This window comes from Ahaetulla prasina, chromosome 2 (genome assembly GCF_028640845.1).
Source record: "Ahaetulla prasina isolate Xishuangbanna chromosome 2, ASM2864084v1, whole genome shotgun sequence".
In the NCBI taxonomy this organism is placed as follows: Eukaryota; Metazoa; Chordata; class Lepidosauria; order Squamata; family Colubridae; genus Ahaetulla; species Ahaetulla prasina.
The window spans coordinates 91,670,901-91,694,349 of NC_080540.1; the positions used below are offsets into that span (position 1 = coordinate 91,670,901).

General features: G+C 37.2%; 1 protein-coding gene across 2 annotated transcripts in view; it reads left to right on the top strand.

The window, feature by feature from the left end:
• The window catches only part of ADAMTS2 (ADAM metallopeptidase with thrombospondin type 1 motif 2), a 347,966-nt gene extending 324,937 nt beyond the window's left edge, over positions 1 to 23,029 (top strand). The window contains exons 16-22 of one of the 2 annotated variants that reach the window (XM_058173814.1): positions 735 to 898; positions 1,928 to 2,084; positions 5,536 to 5,668; positions 10,687 to 10,894; positions 11,228 to 11,357; positions 12,536 to 12,625; positions 19,112 to 23,029. In XM_058173814.1, coding sequence (XP_058029797.1) covers positions 735 to 898; positions 1,928 to 2,084; positions 5,536 to 5,668; positions 10,687 to 10,894; positions 11,228 to 11,357; positions 12,536 to 12,625; positions 19,112 to 19,557 — 1,328 coding nt within the window. In that variant the 3' untranslated portion in view covers positions 19,558 to 23,029. The remainder of the gene's footprint in view (positions 1 to 734; positions 899 to 1,927; positions 2,085 to 5,535; positions 5,669 to 10,686; positions 10,895 to 11,227; positions 11,358 to 12,535; positions 12,626 to 19,111) is intronic. The other variant, XM_058173815.1, reaches the window with a different exon arrangement.
• Positions 23,030 to 23,449: the final 420 nt, after the last annotated feature.

The window sequence follows — 23,449 nt, forward strand, 5'->3', positions numbered from 1 at the left end:
AGCCAATTTGAAAATTATTAAACTACAGTTTGGAGGAGGTGGGAGAATCTGCCATGTCCCTGTTAGCTTCCAAGAAATATAACAAGCCTTAGGTTCCAATAGTACAACAAGCCTTGTACTATTGTCTAAGGTGAATTATAATATAATTTGGTCTACCACATTTAGAATCACAAAGTACACTGCCTTGAGAAATTTGACAGTTAGGCAGCTAAATAAAAATAAAGAAATCCTCGTTTTTTTCCAAAACTCTGGATAGGACATTGGGAACTACAGTTGCTTTTTTCTCAAGGCAGAGAAGAAAGAATGCAAACAATATACACTGTAAGCCGCCCTGAGTCTTCGGAGAAGGGCGGGATATAAATGTAAATAAAAATAAAAAAATTCTGACTATAGAAACTTGAACACAGCCATAGAACCAGAGGGTTCTCAGTTTTGTCATAGATAAGAAACAAAGGTTTCCCAATTTTTTATTTCGGGGTGGAATGGGTAGGAATAACTAGATAGGATATTTTGGTTGCTTCCCTAGTAAATTTTACTTTGTTAATACTAAAATGTTTATAAAAACTTTTCTGGTGATTTTTTTTTTTGATGAATTCTCCAAGTAAAGCAAATAAAGCAAGGAGTCACTTCTGTGACTTCTAGTTTCTTTACACACTGGAAAAAAAATTAAAAATGAGAAGGAAGGGGAAGCCTCTGGACATCTCTTGACTTCATATTTCTTACTTTGTTTTTAGCGATCAAGAACCGAGCAACAGGGAAATTTATTCTAAATGAAAACAACTATGTGCCAGACTCCAAAACTTTCATCCACATGGGTACAGAATGGGAGTATCGGAATGATGAGGACAGGGAAATGGTTCAAACGATGGGTCCTTTACGTCATGGCATTACCATTTTGGTAAGTTCCTTGAAGACGAGGCTGCTGTGTGACAGTGAGTCATGCACCCTTTATTATATATATATATATATGAAGATCTTTGGTTATTCGGGTTTTCTCCCGCGTAAAATTGGAAGTGTCTTGGCGACGTTTCGACGAAGTCTCATTCGTCATCTTCAGGCTTCAGCTTCATGCTTCTGGGAGCAATGTGTGACTGCAGCTGTTTCTTCCTTTTTAACTGCTAGTGGGGGTTTGAACTGATTGGGTGGGAGCTTGGCTGTGCTCTGATTGGATGGGGGTTTTTTGGTGCTCTGATTGGATGGGGGTGTGTCCTCTTTGGGTGGGGGCTTGGTTGTGCTCAGATTAGTCTGAGCTGCAGGGGGATTTGAGCTGGTGAGCTGCACAGCTGTTGTCCTGCTTCGTGTTCGCGGTCGTGCCACATCTTCACAGTGGGTGTCAGTCTGCTGCATGTATGGATTGGAGGGGTTTGAAATGGCCAATGTTGCAGCTGCGGTCTGGCTTCTGGTCCTTACCCCCATCCAATCAGAGCACAGCCAAGCTCCCACCCAATCAGTTCAAACCCCCACTAGCAGTTAAAAGGAAGAAACAGCTGCGATCACACATTGCTCCCAGAAGCACGAAGCTGAAGCCTGAAGATGACGAATGAGACTTCGTCGAAACGTTGCCAAGACATTTCCAATTTTACACGGGAGAAAACCCGAACAACCAAAGACCTATATATATATAGTCAGTTGATTTTAAGGATGAAAGCCAAATCTAGATTGTGCCTCCCAATTATATATGTTGCCTCTTTCATTCATGAGAATTCTAGGGATATGGATTTCCCTTTTTTCAGAAAACAAGATTGGGGATCTTGTGGGGGAATGTGGTTGGCAGAGTGGCAGAGGTGAAATGAAGAGACCATGGACCTGGAACAAGGCCAGAGAATCACAGAAGCCTAAATCTTGGTTGGAATCTGGTTTTGAAGAGATTTTAAAAGTGATGTTAAAATGATCTTCCTGAAAAGATATACATTATTTGTCTAACTAGGTAATTCCTCATGGTAATGGGAAGATTTCATTGACATACAAATTTATGATCCATGAAGATTCTTTAAATGTTGATGATAACAATGTCTTGAAAGATCCTGTACCATATGAATGGGCTCTGAAAAAATGGACCCAGTGCTCAAAACCTTGTGGAGGAGGTAAAGATGCTGATGACTGCATTGACTTTTCTGTCTGTTATGAAAACTGTGATTCTAATTATGCTTTTAAGTATGCTTGATGGTTTAATTTGGCTCATAGCTGAATTTAAGACAGGAGTCCATGAAGTTAAAATCATTTAAGGGGCTTACCTGTAATTTCTTATCTGTGGTACTGTAATTCATTCATTCAGTGCAGCACATTTGATTTTTCCAAAGAATCATCCGTCAAGTCTATGTGAGGTTATCCAAAGTGTAATGATTTATTATGAATCATTAGATATTGACACCTTCAGTTACATTTTAATAGGGAAAAGTTTAGTTCAGAGGTAGAAAAATACATTCCATGGAAATTATTTATTGCTGTCTATTACTCATAACATGCTGCACATCTAGAAAATGGACAGTAGTTTAAAAAGTAAGACAATGAAATAAATGAATGGCAGGAGACAAAATGCTGTGGGGTAAATTTTCACAGGAAAATGTACCTTGCATTTTCACTAGAGAATGTACCTGCATCTAGAATAGACTGAACCAACACAGTACTTAACCAGTAACGTGTCAGTTGTTTGTTTTTACAGAAACATGCAAAGTTGTTCCACATTATCTCAATTCTCAGCTCCCAGAATTCCACCTGCTCTGAAATTTGGAATCAATCTCAAATATCTACCACACTTGCTGCCCCTAACTACATACCTGTAGCAGAACTGCTGAACTGTAGGGGGAAAACCTGAAGGTCTTAAACCTCATGTCTCAGAAGTATTTTGTGACTTCATAACTGACCATCACCTCCTATTCTTTTTTATAGGCCTGTCACTATCTATCATTCAAAGGGTACTTATCTCATATGTTGCCATTAACTGTAGTGTGTCAAAGAGACAGGTCTTTCCTGTGCTGCCTGACTAGTGAATAGTGAAAAATACAAAAAGTTGAAATAATTTCTACATTGCTGCCTCCTTGATCATTAGAAGGATATGACCACACATTCCAGTCCTTTGAGTGCCTGTTGGGAGACTGACCAAAGATTAATGAAATCAAACTTTATGAGGGGGGAGGGGGGAGAGAGAGAGAGAGAGAGTGGGAGGGGGAGGGAGGGAGAGAGACTTTCTAAATGTAAATACAACAATGTAAAGAGTCAATAGATAAGGAAAATGGTTGCAGAGTTGTTCGAAGTATGGCAAAAAGGCAGATTTTAAGAGAGTTTATAAAATATGTATATATTTATATATGTATATAATATAAAACATTTCACAAGAAGAGTCCTCCACTCCTCTGATCACAACAAAATACCTTATGCCACCAGACTTGAAATTCTGGGTTTAGAAAATTTAGAACTACGCCGCCTTCGGTATGACCTAAGCGTAGCTCATAAAATCATCTGCCACAATATCCTACCTGTCCATGACTACATCAGCTTCAACTACAACAATACACGAGCACACAATAGATACAAACTTAAAGTGAACCGCTTCAAACTCCATTGCAGAAAATATGACTTCAGTAACAGAGTTGTTAATGCCTAGAATGCACTACCATACTCTGTGGTCTCTTCCCAAAATCCCCAAAACTTTAACCAAAGACTCTTTACTGTTGACCTTACCCCAGTCCTAAGAGGTAAGGGGCGTGCATAAGAGCACCAGTGTGCCTACTGTCCCTGTCCTAATGTTCCCTTTAATTGTACTCACTTTATGTATTCAATTCATGCTTATACTTACATATATTATCTATCTAATATGCACTCGACAAAATAAATAAATAAATAAATAAATGTAATGCTCCTGACAGACCACAAGATGCCACTGATTTGCTATAAATGAATGTTCTACCAGGATATTTAGATTTGGATTAATAATTACAGATCAAAAAATATTTAAAAATGATGCACAGCATGAGAATATGTATAATAGGCAGAAGTACACACAATTACTTGAATTAAGAAAAATCTAAAAAAAAATAGGTAATTACTCTAACACGGAAAAAGCATATTAATCCTAGTGCAAATTCTGGAGTAAACTTATTACCTATTTCTTCACAACTAGATTTCTCTTGAAACAGTTATTTCCTTTGTCCATTTTGCCTGAACATTACCTCAGATAAATTCCCACTTCATCAGAGGTTTCCCAAACTCAGCTCATACATCCTTCCTATGTTTCTTTCTCGTGTTCTGCTTTTGTCTTTTTAAGAAGATTCATTTTCTACTTCCAGAACAGAGCAAGACACAGTCCTATCTTTTGATCTACATGACAAAAACCATGGTTGATCGGAAAATACAGATTCTAAGTCTCCACAAGGATATGTTTATTTTGAGTTTCTGTGTTCTCTGGTTGCCAAAAACATTCTCAACGTCATTCTTCACATGAAGGAAATAAATATAATACTATTAGAATGCCACAACTATATGTCAGCATCACCTTTCAGGCACTCACAGAATTTAATAATATGAATACAAAACACACCCATAACACAGACATATTTAATGGCGTAATGGTAAAATCACTTAAGCCAAGTTTGACTTTGATAACTGCACAGATACATCCAAATTGTATTATTAGAAAGTATATGAGTTGCCACTGCTTTCTTCCCATATCATTTTTCTGCTTCTCAGTATTGCCTACACCATTGGGATTTCCAGATGGTTGGATCTTAGTTTTTTTGACTAACTTACAACTAAGTGTAAGAACTGGGGAGGGGAACTGGGGAGGGGAGCAGGCTCCTAATTTAACCATTTTGTGATTGTCCTGTTTTTTGCAACCTGTATCTGATAGCCCAAGTGTATTGATTTCTCTGTATAATTGAAACCTGATGTTGCCTGATCTGGAAAGGTAAACAAATTCACTCCTTGTTCGATGGAAGAGGACCTTTTAGGTAGCTGACTACATTGAGAAGTCAAACTTAAAGGAAGAAGGCAATACCAAGTGACAGGAATGTATCCATGTAAATTATCAAGCTTGACTACAAAGAGGTTTTACTTTACTTTTATATAACTGAAGCTAATTTATAAACCATTAGCAACTCTATGTGCTTTCCTGGATTACTGAGAGATGGACAAATATCTGAACAGCTCTCCATGCAGAAGAAAATTATTCTATTACCTCTGGTTTAACTGCTGAAAATAAATAATAAAATAGTGCAGGAGCCAATCTGGGTCAGTCACCGGGACCAGAGGTTTTGTCTTCTGAGATTTCAGACTTGTGCTGGAGCCCATCTTCAGGGAACTTCTCTCTAGAAAGAAGATGGGCTCCAACACGAGTCTGAAAGCTCGGAAGACAAAACTTGCGGTCCCAGTGACCGACCCAGATTGGATCCTGCAACATTATCCTGGGATACATATATTTGCCTTCATTCATAAAATAGTGACCAGAGTATTTTTAGTAGGGGAAAAAGAAAAATATTTGAATTATGTAAAAGTTCTTTGAAATGTTGAAGATAAAGTAAGTTCTTTTTCCCCCTTAAGGCTACCAATTTACAAAATATGGTTGCCGGAGGAAGAATGATCTGAAGATGATCCGTCGCAGTTACTGTGAGTCTATCTCAAAGCCCAGACCCATTCGTAGAATGTGCAATCTCCAGGAATGTTCACAGCCAACGTAAGTGGGTCTTTCTGAATTTTCACTGCCATTAAATACTCATCTCCTAATGCAACATTGGCCTTGCTTTAGATGACTTTGTCTTAATCTTAATGTTCTTCCCTTTCTGATGCCTTTTTTTTTGTATCAGAGCTGCTCTGATACATTTATAAAGTTACCACTTTAGGAATTACATATGATATAATGTGAAATGATGAAATTAGCAATATTAAGATACTTAAGTTTAAAAATCACATAGATGGGAGATACCTCCCTGTTTGCAAAATGAATTTTGAAGGGGATAAACTTTTTTTAAAGAAAAACATCTTAGTAAACATAATAGAATAAGTCATTATTGAACACGTATAAGTGCCTGAATTTTTGAAGGGGAAACAGATAGAATTTATATAAATTGATTTTCAGTTCTTTAAAAAGGCTATTATTGAAAATTATTCCATTTGCTAATCCTAATCTAAGCAGCAATAAAAATTGTAGTGTGACTTTTAGAAATGTTGGGTTGTTGAAGAATGGTGGAAAATGAGGATTTTCTGTTTACAAAACCTTTAGATGTAAGCATTTATGATATCTTTCATTTAAATACTTACTTCTGGTAATTTTAAACAGATATTTAAACTCATGGTATGGATTAGCAGGCGTTGTAAAGATAGAGGCTATGCCTTTGTTCCTAATCTAACTAGAGATTAATCATTTTAAAAATGCATAAATGGGATTATCACTTTTTGGATTGAGAATCACATACATGTCTGTAAGAAAACAAGCAAGCTCAGAAAGCATCAAGGACCCTGATCTCATATATGCTCATTCTTGATAAGTCAGGCTTTTTGTTATTTAGCATCATGTCCGAACTAAATTAGCTGATGTGTCTGTAGTAATGTTCCAATGCTATGCACTCCATTACCATTTATTTATTTATTTATTTATTTATTTATTTATTTATTTATTTATTTATTTATTTATTTATTTATTTTGTCACAACAATATATGTAGGTATCATACAAAAAAGATTATATAATATATAAACACAAATATGAGTAAATAGAAGGAGGTATAAGCATATATATATATAGGAAGAAGAAAAGAAAAACAATAGGACAGGAACGGTAGGCACGTTTGTGCGCTTATGCACGCCCCTTATGGTCCTCTTAGGAATGGGGTGAGGTCAATAGTAGAAAGTTTTTGGTTAAAGCTTTTAGGATTATGGGAAGAGACCACAGAGTCAGGTAAAGTATTCCAAGCACTGATGATTCTGTTACAGAAGTCATATTTTCTGCAATCTAGATTAAAGCGGTTGACATTAAGTTTAAATCTATTAGTTGCTCTAGTATTATTGCAATTAAAGCTGAAGTAGTCTTTAACAGGAAGGACATTACAATAGATGATTCTATGAGTTAAACTTAGGTCTTGTCGAAGGCGACGGAGTTCCAAGTTTTCTAAGCCTAGGATTTCAAGTCTGGTGGGATAGGGTATTTTATTGTTTTCAGAGGAATGGAGAACTCTTCTTGTAAAATATTTCTGGACACGTTCAATTGTATTGATGTCAGAGATGTGGTGAGGGTTCCACACAGGCGAGCTGTATTCTAGAATTGGTCTAGCAAATGTTTTATATGCTCTGGTTAGTAGTGTGGTGTTTTTGGAAAAGAAGCTATACAAGATTAGGTTTACAACTCTTAGAGCTTTTTTTGCTATGAAGTTGCAGTGGGCTTTGGCACTTAGATCATTTGACATGAAAACTCCAAGGTCTTTAACGGGATGGGGGTCGTCTGTAAGGTAATGTCCATCTAGTATGTACTTAGTGTTTGGGTTCTTTTTTCCTATATGTAAGACTGAGCATTTGCTGGTTGAAATTTGGAGCTGCCAATTTTTAGACCAAGCGGTTAGATGATCAAGGTCGTTTTGAATGATAGAAGTATTGTCTGTGGTGTTAAATAGTTTGACATCGTCAGCAAAGAGAACACAATTACTTGAGATATGGTCACAAAGATCATTAATGTACACTGAGAGCATATGCACCAAGACAAATTCCTTGTGTGTCCAATCACACTTGGCCAATAAAAAATTCTATTCTATTCTATTCTATTCTAATGTATAGTATAAAGAGTGTTGGTCCAAGGATGCTGCCTTGAGGAACGCCACTCTTGACAGGAACAGGATTTGATAGAGCATTGCCAATTTTGACCACTTGTTGTCTGTTAGACAGAAAAGCAGATATCCATTTGTGAAGGGGTCCTGAGATGCCATAGGATATTAGTTTTAGGAGAAGTTTATCGTGTACTACTGAGTCAAAAGCTTTGCAGAAGTCTATGTAGATTGCATCTATTGATTTGCCTTGATCAAGATTTGTAGTCCATATGTTTTTACAGTGGAGAAGTTGTAAGTTACATGATAATTTTTTCCTGAAACCAAATTGCTTATTGGAGAGTAGGTTGTTAGTTTCTTTAGCTCACATCATTGGTTATTAGCAGAAGCAGACCTTCCGTGTAGTAAAATAAACGTTTGTTTATTCCTTCCTAAAAGGAAGGAATAGCATAAAGCAGGCTTTATGTATACGCATTAATTTGAAAGTTCTAAAATCATAGATGACTTGGGAATAGTGCCCGCTCTATAATTTGTTTGCTTTCGTATTGCTTAGTTCACTGTGTCCTAACTAAAAACTGAAATGGACATTTAGGTGTTTCTTGGAAAGAGCAACTATTTATTTCTGCCCTGATTTTAAAGAGGAGTTTCTCTATGGAGGTTGTTTCTGTTTCACTTACTGTAGATCAGAGGGTCTCACGGCCTGAGCAAACTGCCCTCTAATGCTAGTTGTGAAGCGTCTTGAGCAATTCACTGCTGGGAAATGGAACTGGTATTAGATGGAATATTGCAAAAGAAAAGAGTTCAGAGTTTTGCAACATTTTTAATATTTATATGATTATCATACACTCTATGATTATCACAGATGCAGAAATAGTTAAACATTGTTCCCGAGAAAAATGGCTCTATTGCTTTGAAAGATTTACAATAGCACAACAAACCGTGAAGCTATGGCTTTCATTCTCTTTCGTATGGTACTATTGAATTGTTGACAAAGTAGCAAATTTATTTCTAAGAATTATGCTGCTTCTGTGCCAGCTTTTGCTAACAACACTTGTTTTAGTAGTGGCTCTCCCTGCTGGTTTCCATGTTAATTGTTTAGAATATTATGAATAGATGATCTTATTTGTCAAAAAAACTAGAAGGAAATTCTGTTCTCTTAAGTCTGGCATCTGGCACCTACATTAGGATAGTTCAATAGCAGAATTATTTTAGGTGTCATATTTTTTAGAGCTATGAAAAATCCGGCTCTGATTTCTTTCTTTCTTTTTTTTTTTTAAATAATTTTTATTTCCATTTTCCAACATCATATTTATGTACAAACTATTATCCATCATTAATCATTAATTTTTATTTATTACTGATTCAGGCCTGCCCGATTGCCACTTCCTTTTTTCACAACCTCCCTCTCTACCCTCTACTACTTTCACATCCTTCATCTCCTTCACTTTACTACTTCCTCTCCTGCTTCTCCACTCCTCCCTTCTTCCACCCTATCCAACCTTCTTATTCCCCCCCTCCTTCTCTACTCTTTCCTACCTACTTTCTTCCCTCCTTCTACTCCTCTCTCCTTTTCTTTTCTTTTTTAGAATATTATGAATAGATGATCTTATTTGTCAAAAAAACTAGAAGGAAATTCTGTTCTCTTAAGTCTGGCATCTGGCACCTACATTAGGATAGTTCAATAGCAGAATTATTTTAGGTGTCATATTTTTTAGAGCTATGAAAAATCCGGCTCTGATTTCTAAGTACAGGTTGTCCTCGACTTATGACCACAATTCAACCCAAAATTTCTGCCGTTGTTTATCTTAAAATTTTTAAGTAAATTTTGCCCCCTTTTTTGCTATAGTTTTTAAGTGAGTCACTGCAGTTGTTAATTTAATAACACGGTTGTTAAGTGAATCTGGCTCCCCCATTAACTTTGCAAAGGTGATCTCATGACTCTGGGACTCTGAAACCATCATAAATATGAGTCAGTGGCCAAGCATCTGAATTTGCAGTGGCCATAAGTGTGAAAAATGATTGTAAATCACTTTTTTCACTGCTGTTGTAACTTTGGACAAATGAACTGTTGCAAGTTAAGGACTACTTGCATATTGCATATTGGGATTTTATATATTTATAAATTTGTCAAGTTTATTCATTCTTTAGTTTTCTCAATTGTCCTATTACTTTAAAAAAAATGAAAAAAAGGGTTTTTCCCAAGGGAAGACTTCTTTATAATTAATTCCAAAATCTTATTTCAAACTTATTTGAACCCTTAGTACATTTGTAGCTTTCTAAAATTGAAGTGTTAACTAATCTTCTGCTGTTTATCTTAATATCTTAGGCTTGTAGCTAAAACTTTCTTTTGTTAAAGCAGGGGTGTCAAACTCGTATCATCATAAAGTCATCACGTGACATATCATGACTTTCCCCCCCACCTTCGATAAACCAGGCATGGGTGTGTCCAGCTCATGATGCAGCCAGCCTACGGGCCACGAGTTTGATACCCCTGTGTTAAAGCATTGAAGTCAAATTTACTTGATGCTTTCAAACTTGCTGATCCAAAGATTTCTAATAGCTGATAAGTAGTTAACAAGCAATTCCTTCTGTGACTTAGTATCTCCTTTCCATGGGGCCAACTGTAGTTTGAGCAAGATGACTATTCTCTCATCTCTCACCACTTAGAACCTGCTGGAGACCACTATACTGCAGTCCTTGTGTGGAGCACTTGTGGGCAATCTTTTCCCTGTATAGAGAGGTTTAAAGAGTTGGTTTACTCATCAGCACTTTGTTCTTCATCACAATTGTCAGCTCTGCTTTTCATGGAGCTGTCTTCAGTCCCCTATTCTTCCTCTGCAAGTCTCAGACTGAACAATGCTCACTCTCAAAATACTCGTACTAGATAGGAGGATATAGTGGTGCCATTATATATTTGACTTCATTGTTTTTCATTGAAACAGGTGGGTGACAGGTGACTGGGAACCTTGCAGCAAAAGTTGTGGGAAAACAGGATATCAGGTGCGTTCAGTACGATGTATCCAAACATTGCACGACAACACAAACCGTTCTGTTCATACCAAATACTGCAGCAGTGATCGTCCGGAAGGCAAGAGGGTTTGCAATCGGGAACTTTGCCCTGCACAGTGGTGGATTGGACCCTGGTCACAGGTAAGCAGACATTTGAATCATGGTTCAATTTATACATTAATTTCATCTGAAATCGAGGGGGAAAGTCTTTGTAGCCCTTCAGTTCCTTTATCTTGGAAATGCAAAGTGGAATGTATAGATGTTGTGTTTATATAACAACATGGCTCCATGTTGTCCTTAGAGTCATCCGGAAGTTTAGAATGTTGGAAGAAGAGTAACAATAGTGCGATGGTTAGCACTAAGTAAGTGTGTGTGTGTGTGTGTGTGTGTGTGTGTGTAAAGATGAAAGATATAAACGAAAAAGGAATTTACAAAAGAGAATCAGAAGCCCATTTTTCTTTCTTTGCTCTCCAGTGTTCTGTAACCTGTGGTAATGGCACACAAGAAAGGCCAGTTCTCTGCAAGACAAGAGAAAATATTACTGGCTTTTGTAAAGAAGATAGGCCAGAAACAACAAGACCCTGCAAGCTACCTTCATGTCCTAGTGAGTCTACACATTTTAAAAACTCTTCTTGAGTCCTCTGGAGAGGCAAGGAAGGGGGAGGGATGAAGTTGGGAGGGCTCCTTTGTGAAATGCCAACAAACTCTAGAGATACTATAGTCACATTTGCCATTTTACTTCTGTATTGTCAGAGTAATCTGTCCCATATTCCCAGTGTTAACAGCTTTACCTTTATTGCAGCTGGAGAAGAAATTTGAAAAACACTTCTTAAAGAAGTCTGATTTGGGGGAGGGGGGGCTCACTGCAGATGATTTCAGGGGGGCGGGGGGAATCCTGGTAGGCTAGTATGAAATAATAAAGAAAGCCAAAGTGTTGAGAATCATTCTTGGCGAGAATCTAAAAGCATTGTTTCTTCTTTGTCAATGACAATATTTTTCAACCTTTTTTTTTTTTTAATTTGCATTTATATTCCGCCCTTCTCCGAAGACTCAGGGCGGCTTACACTATGTTAGCAATAGCAACCTTGACAGACTAAAGATGTGTGAACTTCAACTCCCAGAATTGCCAAAATTGCCAGCCATGGCAATTAAAGTCCACACATCTTCAAGCTGCCAAGGTTAAGAAACATTGGTCTATGAACTATCAGAGGATCACACACCATTTTGGAAACTTTAATAGTGGAGACTAGATACTGAGATTAATTGAACATCACATTTTATTTTTCCTCACTGTTTTTTTGTGTTTATGTGTCTGTTCTAGTTCCTCGACTTCTATATCTTCCAGTCTAGGCGCACAATGGTCCACAGTTGCCCTCCCTAGAGTTGTTGCAAGCCTTAGTCAACCCCTGTCCCTGTCCTACGTGTTCAAAAGTACACATTCAAAGTTTTAATTGCACCCCTAGCAGCCAGAATGTGTGAAGAAATCCTAAAATGGAAGTAAACTTCTCTAAAAACATCTATTCGCTATCTACATTTGTACTGTTAGCCTTTCTGAAAGCATGCCACATTGTGATACATCTGAACAGACGGGCTTAAATGATTAACTTCATCAACACTGGTGTTTTTCTAAGTATAGTTTTGGCTTTTAAAATATTTTCCTTTTTGTGATTAGAAAGGGGGGCTATTAATTCAGCTTTTGGATTGTAAATTGTTCCTTAAAAGCTACAAAAAGTGCTCATATTTTTTTCCCCTTTCCACCCCAAATCTTTCTTTCTCCTTCAGAAAATTCATCGGATACATCCAAGAAGACCTATATGATACAGTGGCTGTCAAGACCGGACACAGATTATCCCATCCAGAAAATATCTTCAAGTAAAAGACCCATTTATAATTCTGCCTTTGCTTTTAGCTGCATGCCACGTCAAATGTGGACCTTGCCTTCTGCTCTATTCTTTTTCCTATATGGAACATTTTCTTGAATCTTCAGAGTTTTATCTTGAAAGGAATCTTTTTCCCCTGCACTGGGTTGCAGTGTCCAATGTCTTACTTCTCTGGAGATTGAGCAGCCCTTCATTGCTGCAGTGGAGGTCGTCAAGGGGTTGGGTGTATGAAGCAGAATATCTGCAGTTTGTTGTAAGTCCTCTAAAAAGTGAGCTGATGTTGGTTTGCTTGTTGGTTAGTGATGGTGAAAAAAGGCTCTTAACTGGCTCATGATTTGAGTTTGATGGTGAAACTGACAACTTATTGTGAATGTGATCGCATCACAATAATGACAACTTGTAGTGCTAAGGTTTTCCTTTCATCTAAAGGTCCTCTAACTCATGGCAGATTAGGTAGGTCAATGTTTTTCAGGGTATTCAAACAGGATGAAAGCACCCATTCCATCTTTCTTTATAGTCTCATTGCTTCTCAATCCATGTGTCATAATGGCGTTAAAATGTGTGTTTGTTACCATGAGAAAAATTTATTCTTCAGGAAGATGAGACTTCTTTTTATATATAGTCCATCAAATGCTGCTGCTACTATATACTATGCTTCAAAGGAATCTTCATTTGGTTTATATTTATTTCCAAAAGTGGAAAAACACAATGTTATCAGAGTGTACCTTATGTTCTTTTTTTTTTCCTTTGAAAAAGCAATTAGAAAAACAACATGGCAGAATATGTACTTATGCTACAAGTTGTGATGTGCAGTATTGTAATATTGTTGAGACAATATGGCATTGACACACAGTGTAATGTCAAAAGTTGTTCGGCAATTAATTCTTTATTCATCATTACATTCATCAGTCTTTTTTCACCATATGCATATTTGGCTTGACTGTTCAATTTTTCTATTTGTGTGTGTGCGTGCGTGAGTGTGTGCGTGTATGATCTATAGATGTGTGTCAACTGGCAAGCATAATAGTGTGAACTACAGAATTACCTCAATTTTTATTGATTTGTTTTATTTTGCTTAGGGAAAGAAGAAACTATGTTTAGAAAAATGCCTTAAACTTTAATTGCATTGGCATTAATCTCCAATTCCAGCTTTAATACAGTGTACTGGTATCATGAATTGATATTCATGTACAGAGTGTTTTACTTGAATGATTAAACACTGGAAAGAAATTTGCACAGTCCATGTATGAGAAAGAAAAAGGATCATTACAAAATTGGATAAAGAAAAGTATTTTGAAACACTTAATTTCTTTAATTGCAAATTATTCCTTTAGCAGGCTTTGTTCTGAAGACCTAAAATATATTCTCCATGGACCACTCATGTAATATCAAAGAATAGAAAGGCATTAGTCCTGGGGTATCATAACAATTTTCTTGCTCTCTTTCCGCTAACATTTGAGATACCTTACACAGGCGACCCTGTGGATTTTGGCAATGTAGCACTTCAAAATGGTCATTATCATGTGATCACATATTTAAATTTTGCTGTTATTATTATTTCCTGCTGCAACATGTTAGTAATTACACATGGCAACATAAAAGGCAAAGACGTGTTATCTGGCTCTAAATACTGTTATGTAAAATAATTGGTGTATAACTGTTATCAACTTACTTATGACTGTTAGTTACCTTTCAATAGACAACTGTTAAGTGATGTTTGACAATATGGGTGGCTCTAGAGAATGGTGCAATAAGATACCTGGGCATCGTGCGCAGTTCTACATGCACTTTGGTTTATCAGGGATATTTTATCAGTGTTTTGTATGTATTTAACACAATATTAAACATGTGCCAATTCAGTTTGCTGTTCAATATTTTCTATCAGGCCAGTTGAAATGTGTACCAAAGTGATTGTACAAATAACTATTTTTTTCTTACTGCTGAGTTAAAAGAGATAACTTCCAGTCTGTCATGCGTATTACAAAATAAAAGATTAAAGTTCAGCAGGTCTGGCAGTTTTGTTGGAGGAATAACCACCTATATTTATTCTGAGATATATATATATACACAAGTCACAAGCTTAAGACAAACAGCTTAAAGACTTTTGTACCTTAGAACCAAGAAGGTTAATGGTCGCCTTTGTGCATGCAGGTGGCTTGCAATCCAGGAAGCGATTGATGCCAAAATGAATTTGTTACCTCTTTAAGCTGTCACAAATCTTGTTGATGCTCCATGGCTAACCACCCCCACCCCACCCTCATTAAGGAAGTAAAGAAGATGTCTTTCTATAAACTCTTAATTATAAATGAAATGCATCTTCATAGCTTCATAGGAGTCATTTCACCTGACTCTGTATTTAATCTACGCATTTCGCATATTTTAATGTGGAAAATAAGGCATTTTTCTAAAGCTGTTTCAATAGGAACCTTGAAGCCAAATGTTTCTTTAATTAGTTTGGAAATTTTGCTTAGTTAGAAAATTAGATCTGAATATATTTGGGGGGAAAAAATGAAATATAGGTCATTATTTTGCCATTTTTAGATATCTAGACATATTTAACTCTACAGTTGTTAAATTAATAGTTCTATATATAAAACATGTGATCTCTAACCTAAAGAGTTCAAGTAATTATTTCCCTGTGAAACTGAACTGGAATTATATTTTATAAAATCAGCACAAAATCAAATAACAGCAACAAAAGGCATTTATTTATCTATTTCCCATAAATATCTGGGAACTTTAATTTTGTTTCATAATGCTGCTGTACTGTTAAATCTGTAAAAGTATTAACATATGCTAGACTGATATGTTCGCCAATTAAACACACTCATGCCCTATATTTAAGAGGATGAGTAAAGAACTATTATATATCTTTTCTCAAGTCAATGAATATTTTTGAATTAGAGTGGGCTGTAATTTGCAATGCAGTTAAAAGGCTATCGCCCCCTAACCCAGAGGTCCTTTCAGTCACCAGGTTCCATGGAGAAAGGTTTTTTCGTGGACCGGAGGGGGCGTGGTTTTGCGTGCTGCCTGCATCCCGGAGAGGGCGTGGTTTTGCGTGCTGCCTGCATCCCGCGGTTTGGGGCTTTGCTTGTGCGGCCTGGTTTCTAGCATGCCATGGTGCCAACCCATTGGGGACTCCTGCCCTAACCCTTATGCTGCCATATCTGCATGCAGCTTCCTTCTAAGTGGCCTGATGATGCTTTCATACCATCCTGATTGTTATACGTTTCCAAAGATGCATTTGAAATTTCTTTCTTCTGGAGCACAGAAGAACGGCGAAGAGTTAGCTTGTACACACACACACACACAGCACAAACTACACCCCCCCACAACTTTAATAAGAAAGGATTTGTAGCATGTATATCCCAGGTTGTTTAAGCATCAGAAATTCACATGTTTCTCCCAGAAATTAAAGTATGGATATCTGATTGGATATTTTTCTTGTGCTGACTATAGTGAAATTACTGGAGTTAGATCAGAATATTGCCCTATGCTTCATAGCTCCTATAGTTGTCACTGAGGCAACTTGAAAATTTTCTTGCTATGTTCTACCATATGAGAAATTTCAGTCCTCCTTTAAAATGTGCTTCCTGCATCCTGCATTTACTTCTACTTAACTTAGTTTTCAGATTGCTCATTCTCTCTCTGCAATGCATACTTAGAAACCTAGTTTCAATATCAATATTGATTTCTTATGTAGACGAGGGTGTTTAAGATTTTTTTTTTCATGCTTTAAAAGCAGTGGGGAACACTGACATTTCTTCAGTGTATGTGATCCCTGGAGCTATCCTGTTCTTGTTTACAGTAGAGTAGCAAAAAATGAATTAATAATTAAAGCAACAAGGCCACGTTGCAACCAGATGTGGTATGAAATTAAATACCATGTTAACTGTGGATCCAAATTAAGATTATCACTAAATGGCAATATGGAGGGGTTCCTTCTCTTCCCATCTGGACAGATAATGCTGCAAAACTCAGAGTTGACTTTGCTGCGTGCACAGGCACTTGATCTCTCTATTCATCTAGCATTTCATGCTAACCTCTCTCTTCCTCAGAATGTCTCTTCAGTCAAAGGGATGCCATTAGCACATCTCTCCCTTGTTTTCTTTTTAAAACTTTCCACATTTTGAAGGACTGATTATGCACACATAGATGTTGAGATAAGTGCATGAATCCTGCAAGAAAGACAATACTCATTTTCAGAAGAAGTGAAGTTTTTGAACTTGTTTGGGAGTTTTTATAAATGTTCAATTCCTCATGACAATGAAAATATGTACAGGTATTATGACCAGTTACTTAACAGCTGGTCAAAGTTATGACAGACCTCTACAAGTCTGTCTCCCGAGTTCTTAAAACTTACAACTCAGATTTGAACTTTGAATGGAATCTAGCCCTTCCATGACCACATGACAATTTATATATGGTTTTTATTTTATTTTTTGCTGGAAACTGGGGTTTACTTCTGGTTTCTGGCAAAAATACCCATTGTGGACAATGGATTCACTTAACAGCTGTCTTGTTAACTTACAACAACAGTGATTCACTTAATGACCACTGCAAAGAACATTGTCAAATTGGGTGCAGTCACATGGTGGCATGCTTAACAACTGGCATGGCTTTCATTTGTAATTCCGAATTTAGTTACAATCCTAAATTGAGGATCACCTGTATTACCTTCTGTTGATGCATCAGTTCCTACAATGGAGGATTCATGAATTATCTAAATATAGTGTTAAGTGCTTCTTTAAAAAATGATGTAGTGGACAACCTTTTTCAGAAAGTGAGACAATCAGTTTAGAGAACTACCTTGGTCTTTACCTTTAAGTAGTTACTGATTGAAGGCTACCTGGTAACATTCTAGCAATGTATAGAAACTCAGACAATGGTGCATTCCTTATAGATGAAAGATTCTGTACATATTCCCTTTTGATAATAGCATGGTATATTATGGGGCGAGATAGTGACTCAGTGGTTACGATGCTGGGCTTATCAGCTGGAAAGCTGGGCAGTCCAAGATCGAAACCCAAGCACCATGCAACAGGGTGAGTTCCTGTCCTCACCCTGGTTCCTGCCAACCTAGCAGTTTGAAAGCATCCAAATGTGAATAGATTAATAGGTACCACTTTGGTGGGAATGTAACAGTACTCCAGGATGTCATGCTGGCCACATAACCATGGAAATATCTTGGACAGTGCTGGCTCAATGGCCTTGAAATGGAGATGAGCACCACCCACTATAGTCAACAACGACTCCCAAAGGGGACTAAAATCCACAGGGATTCTTTTAGGAATATATTATTATTATAAAATAACAGAAGCAAAAATGATGAAGCTCCATGAATTTGCTTCTTTGATAGCAATTTATCTTGATGTCAGGGTGAAAAAGAAAAAAGAGAATAATTTCAGTTCAGTGCTTGTTATTACATAGCCAAAACAATGCCCAAGAAACCTGTAGAAAAACAGTAAACTCTACCCTCCCCATCAAAGACCAATGAAGATTTAGCATCCTCAGTGATTGTATAATTCTCAGTGACTTGTGAAGGTATTAGTTGAAACTTTTAGGACAAGTAGTATAGTGAATGGAGTCTTTCAATATCATCATTGCCAATTTATATTTTGCTTCAATTGTTAGTAATAAAACAATGAAATAATAAGAAGTCAGACAAGTGCAGGTATGCTGGCCGTGTGATCTGTGCTAGGCCAAAAATAGTAAATAACTTCCTGTGGTCAGATTAACAGAACGCATGAAAGTCAATGAGAAAGCTGCATTTTATATAAATAATTTTCATTCCACTGGTGTACCATAGTCAAGACAAGATGTTGACATGAGCTTAGGAAAACCCAGCATGTAACTAGGGTGATCCAGACGACAGGTGGTTCTAACAACATAGTCACTATCATGCCTAAACATATCCTGTATAGCAGGGGTGTCAAACTCAGCTTCATTGAGGGCCGCATCAGGGTTGTGTTTGTCCTCGGGGGGATGGAGTGGACGTGACCAGGGTGGGTGTGGCCAGCTCAATGTCACTTGTGCCGGGGCACCTGTGGTGGCCTGAGTGCTCTGCCAGAGAAAATGCACTCCCAAGCTCCGTTTTCAGCTGCAATTGCCTCCTGCAACCTTCTGTGTTTGCTGGGAGAGGCACCGCAGGCCAGTCCTTCGCTGTTTCCAGGGTGGCCCCGGGAGCCAGATTCGGCCCCTGGACCTTGAATTTGATACCCCTGCTGTATAATTTTAATGTGTGCATTTGGGGACACACAAATGTACACACTCAGAAATCGTCACTGTGTTCCCAGTTGAAAGTTGAATCAATGCATAAGATTTGTTTTATAGCTTTAGATCACTGCAAAAGACACGAGAGAGCTTTAGTTAAGAGCACATATAATACCTTATTTTTGCAAGGGCCCCGTAAGACCCAAGTTTACTTGATTCTGTTTCAGATGTATAGCATACACTTAAATTTATTTTTCTCTTCCAGCAGAACATTGCAAAGGAGACAAATCAATGTTTTGTCGCATGGAAGTTCTCCACCGGTACTGTACCATTCCTGGATATAATAAACTGTGTTGCAAGTCTTGTGGTATGTATGCTAATGAAACAGGGCATGGCAACTCAACAGTTAATGATATTGAAGAGGACATCACTCCCACCCTTGCAACATCTGTTGAAGATCACACACCACATAGAGCAACAGGTCCACCAGATGTTGCCAAGGTAAATATCTCCAGTTCTAATGTGACCTTAGAGCAGCCAGAAGGCAACACACTGGATGTACCCTATAAAATTCATGAGACGGAAAATGAAGTGCCACAACACAACATCATCTGGAGGAGGAGACCACCATATGAAAGGACAAAGAACCAAAGAATTCAGCAGCTGATTGCAGAAAAAAGGAAAACAGGAATGCTCAGGGAATTGCGTTAAATTGGAAATGTAACTCTATATACAGATATATATTTTCTCTCTTATAGAGATGTTACAGTACTGCAGTATTGCCCATGCTACCCTAGAGACTAATTTTTTAAAAATAGTGGTGCTATGGCAGAAATGCCTAATGCTACAGCTTGCAATAAATAGACATGTAGGCTTATTTAATTAAAGAAAAGATAAACAGCATAACAAATGTTAGGTTACAAATATACACTGAAAATGGTACAATAGCATCATAGCTTAACAGCTATGCAACAATGCTACATACAGGTAGTCCTTGTTTAAAGACTGCCTTGCAGTCATGACCATGATAAAAAAAATGTTACTTTACAACAAGTCCTCATATTTATGACCTTCACAGTTCTGTAAAGCAAGAGAAACTGAAGTAAGACCATAAGCATGGTTGCAGTTTCACTTAGCAACTACTTTGCTTAATGCGTTGCTGATCCCAACTGTGGTCACTAAACAAGGACTACTTGTAGTCAATGTCAGCAGGGTTGTTTCTTTTTATTTTCCATCTTGCTCCATCTCCTTGTATGTTTGAATCCAATGGAATCTACCTGGATAATACTATTTTTATCAACAACAACAAAGTCTTATCAATTGATCCAAAACACTTAATAAGCCTACACATCATAGAATTTCAGTAGCAAAGAAGTATGTGTCTGTTGTTTTTTTTTAAAAAAATGATTGCCATTAATTTGGACAGGTCAAATTGCTCCATGTACAAGAACTTTGATATCCATTGCGCTGAACTCAAGCATACTAATCTTTTCATTGCATTCAGAGGTGCTACTTCCACACTCAGGGATGACAAAAAAGTCTAACTGAAGTGTAGAGGAATTAATTCAATCTGATTTTGGGAGCCAAGCCCAATTAATTGCAATAACCACTTGAAAAAGGCACTTGGTGATGTTACTGTACAAAATCCAGCTGGAAAATAATGTTCTTCAGAAACAGTAAAAGAACATAAAACATAGAGTTCTGAGGCTATCTGTGTACAACTTTCGAAGTTTCCATCTCATTCATTAAGAAGTAATGTTAGAGCCATAGGTGTACAAGATGTTGGAGTATGAGGTCCACATTTCATATTTAAAGAGTATGCTGGAGAGCCAGCACTCCAGAATGATGATGGGGCCAGGACAAAAGTGGGCAAGACCAGGACAAAAATACAAAATTAAATTAATTTAATGTACAGATAATCAAACTGCAAGATTATCCGCAATATATTTAACAGTTTCCCTTTCGTTAGCTTAAAAGTGACATGCTAGAGGCCCTTTTGTAAGGAACTGCACCCAACCTTTCATGGGTGTCACGAGGCTGTGGACCTCAAGATCTGTAACTCTGACCTTAAGGATTGCAAGTCCCTTCCAATCACTGTGTGACTTTTCAACTTCTCACAGACACACACACAAAAAATCCTTATTTATGATATACAAACTCCTGCATCATCTTCAGCAAATTGTGATGAAGCCTGAAGGAGATACTTGGTGGCATCATCAACCAAATGCCATGTTTACACACTTGAATCCAATCTCTGATTCAAATATATAAATGGCAATAATTGTGTTGCTGTTGCACCAGTCTTGTCATTTCTCTCCTTCCCATGAATGGCCACACTAAGCCCATCAACTCCAGGTAAATGACCCACATCCTAAATCTAAATCCGCTATAAAAATATGGCTTGTATTATACATTTAAAGAACTAAGTTGTAATACATCTTGTATGTGTTTTTTAATATACAAATTTGTCTTCTTAAAGTGTGCTTAGGCACAAATGTTGATTTGAGACTCCATTCAATACTTCAGACAATAATCACTCTAACTCAGAATGAAAAGAGGCTGCCCAGTTTGATGCAGGCTTTATTCTAAAGCCGGAATAAGCCTGCATCAAAACTGTATAATTGCAGCAAAAACGAAGATCAATGTTTTGTTACTTTTTGTCAGAAGTGATAACTATATAGGCACAGTAGAACCCTCTAAGAGTGAAGCCTATTCAGTTTCAAAAAGAGATACAGCCATGCTCTTTTGTTTGTTTTTAGTGTCAGAACTGGCAAGCAATATCTAATATCTATTATGTTGGGATTCTTACATAAAATACAAGCATAAGGTAAAACAAGTACTTTGGTTAGTTGGTACTTCATTAAAACAACTAGTGTTCTCCTTTGGAAAATATTTTGATTCAGAGATCTCTTTAAAAGCTTACAATGAGCACTTGGTGATTTCCAAATTGCTGTAGGCAAGGATTTCTACTTGGAAGTCTGCCTTATGAAGATATTCTGTGATTAGAGGGGAAATGGGTCAGTCTCTTGACTCTGCTCTCCTGTCCTTCTCTTCCACAATTTGGTGGTTATGGAAACAAAACAGTAGATTTTGCAAACAAGCCTCTGTCTCCAGAAACACGAGGCACTCACAAACACTCTTGCTCAAATTGACTTTTCCTCACATGGATCTTCTTTGACCTTAATCGCAGATTTGGCCATGATTTGGAATTTATCTGAATCACATGTGCAATCCTCATGACCCCATGAATCCCATTTTCAAAAACTATTTGAAATTAAATGGTATACATTAACTCACTGGAAAGATATCTTAAATAATCCTAATGTCACTATTTCCACCCACCCCAAAAATATCCGCATTTCATACTCTTAAAAGCTTGTGGTAAAATGATTGCTTATATTCAAATCTTAATGATTTAAACGACTGGATTTTCTTTTTTATTTCAGTTGGTGCTTTTTGTCTGAAGAAAGTGTAGCTTTTGTTTATTTTCTACATATTGCACATATCCACTGGGGTAGTGAACAATTTGTGTTATCAGCAGGTAATTAGGTCTACTGTATTGTTGCAGAAGGGAACAGATGTCATTAGGCCTATAAATAAATGCATAACGATACTGAATCTGCTTAGATGTTAACAACCTCTGTTTGTCAGCCCTTTGGAGTCCTGGTTTCCTCTTGCACAGCACTTTTTGAAAGCATGCATGGATATCAGCAGCAGCACGGGTACCTTACTGCTTACTTGGTTTAAAGAGAGAGCTGCATTTATTCATGGGTAACAACCCCTCCCCTCCCCCAGAATTTTTTTTTTTAGTAAATGCGCTTGTGAATATAGCTTTGCTTTGATTATAGACCTTTTTTACCTGCAAACAAAAGCAAGCCAGCAAAAACATTTAAAGCTATCTTGATGGCTAGAGAGTAGGTATCAGCATAAAGTGGTGGCAGGTTTAAAAACAGCTTACCTCAATGGTTGGTGAGAAAATCCAAGGATAGGCAAATAGTTTGCATGCTATTCTCAACAACTGGTGATTCTTTCATTACATTCCTGGACACTTCCCCTGATATACTTGTTGTCTTTATCTGAGCAATGCATATAAAAGAAATCCTTTGCTGTCCTTACCCTCAAAATCTAACTGAAGAAGCACCTGTATTACTGCAGGTTTTAAATAAATAATCACTGAAATCTGCTCTTTTTGTTTCTTTGTTTGTTTCTTTATTTTATTTCTTTGGTTGGCTGATATTCTGCCTTTCTTCTAGTAGCTGAAGGCCCCTTACTCAGGAGTCTCCATTTTATTCTCACTACAATAAAGTTTTGAAGAAGACCAGGCTGAGAGAAAATGATTGGTTATGGTTAGGGTTTGCTTAAACAGACCAAAGTTTTTGTATAGCATACCACCTGTATATAGGGATTCACGTTATAGCCTATTGAACGAGATCAGTCTGGAGGCATCTGATAGCCAGGTCAGAAAGGTGGAGATAAAAAAAGAGCGAATACTGGATATAGGCAGAATCAACTTGAGGAGGTTAACAGACAACATAAGATTGATTCCACATTTGAACAACATAATGGTCCTTTATAATGTTTATTTGTTGTGTTCCAATTCAGT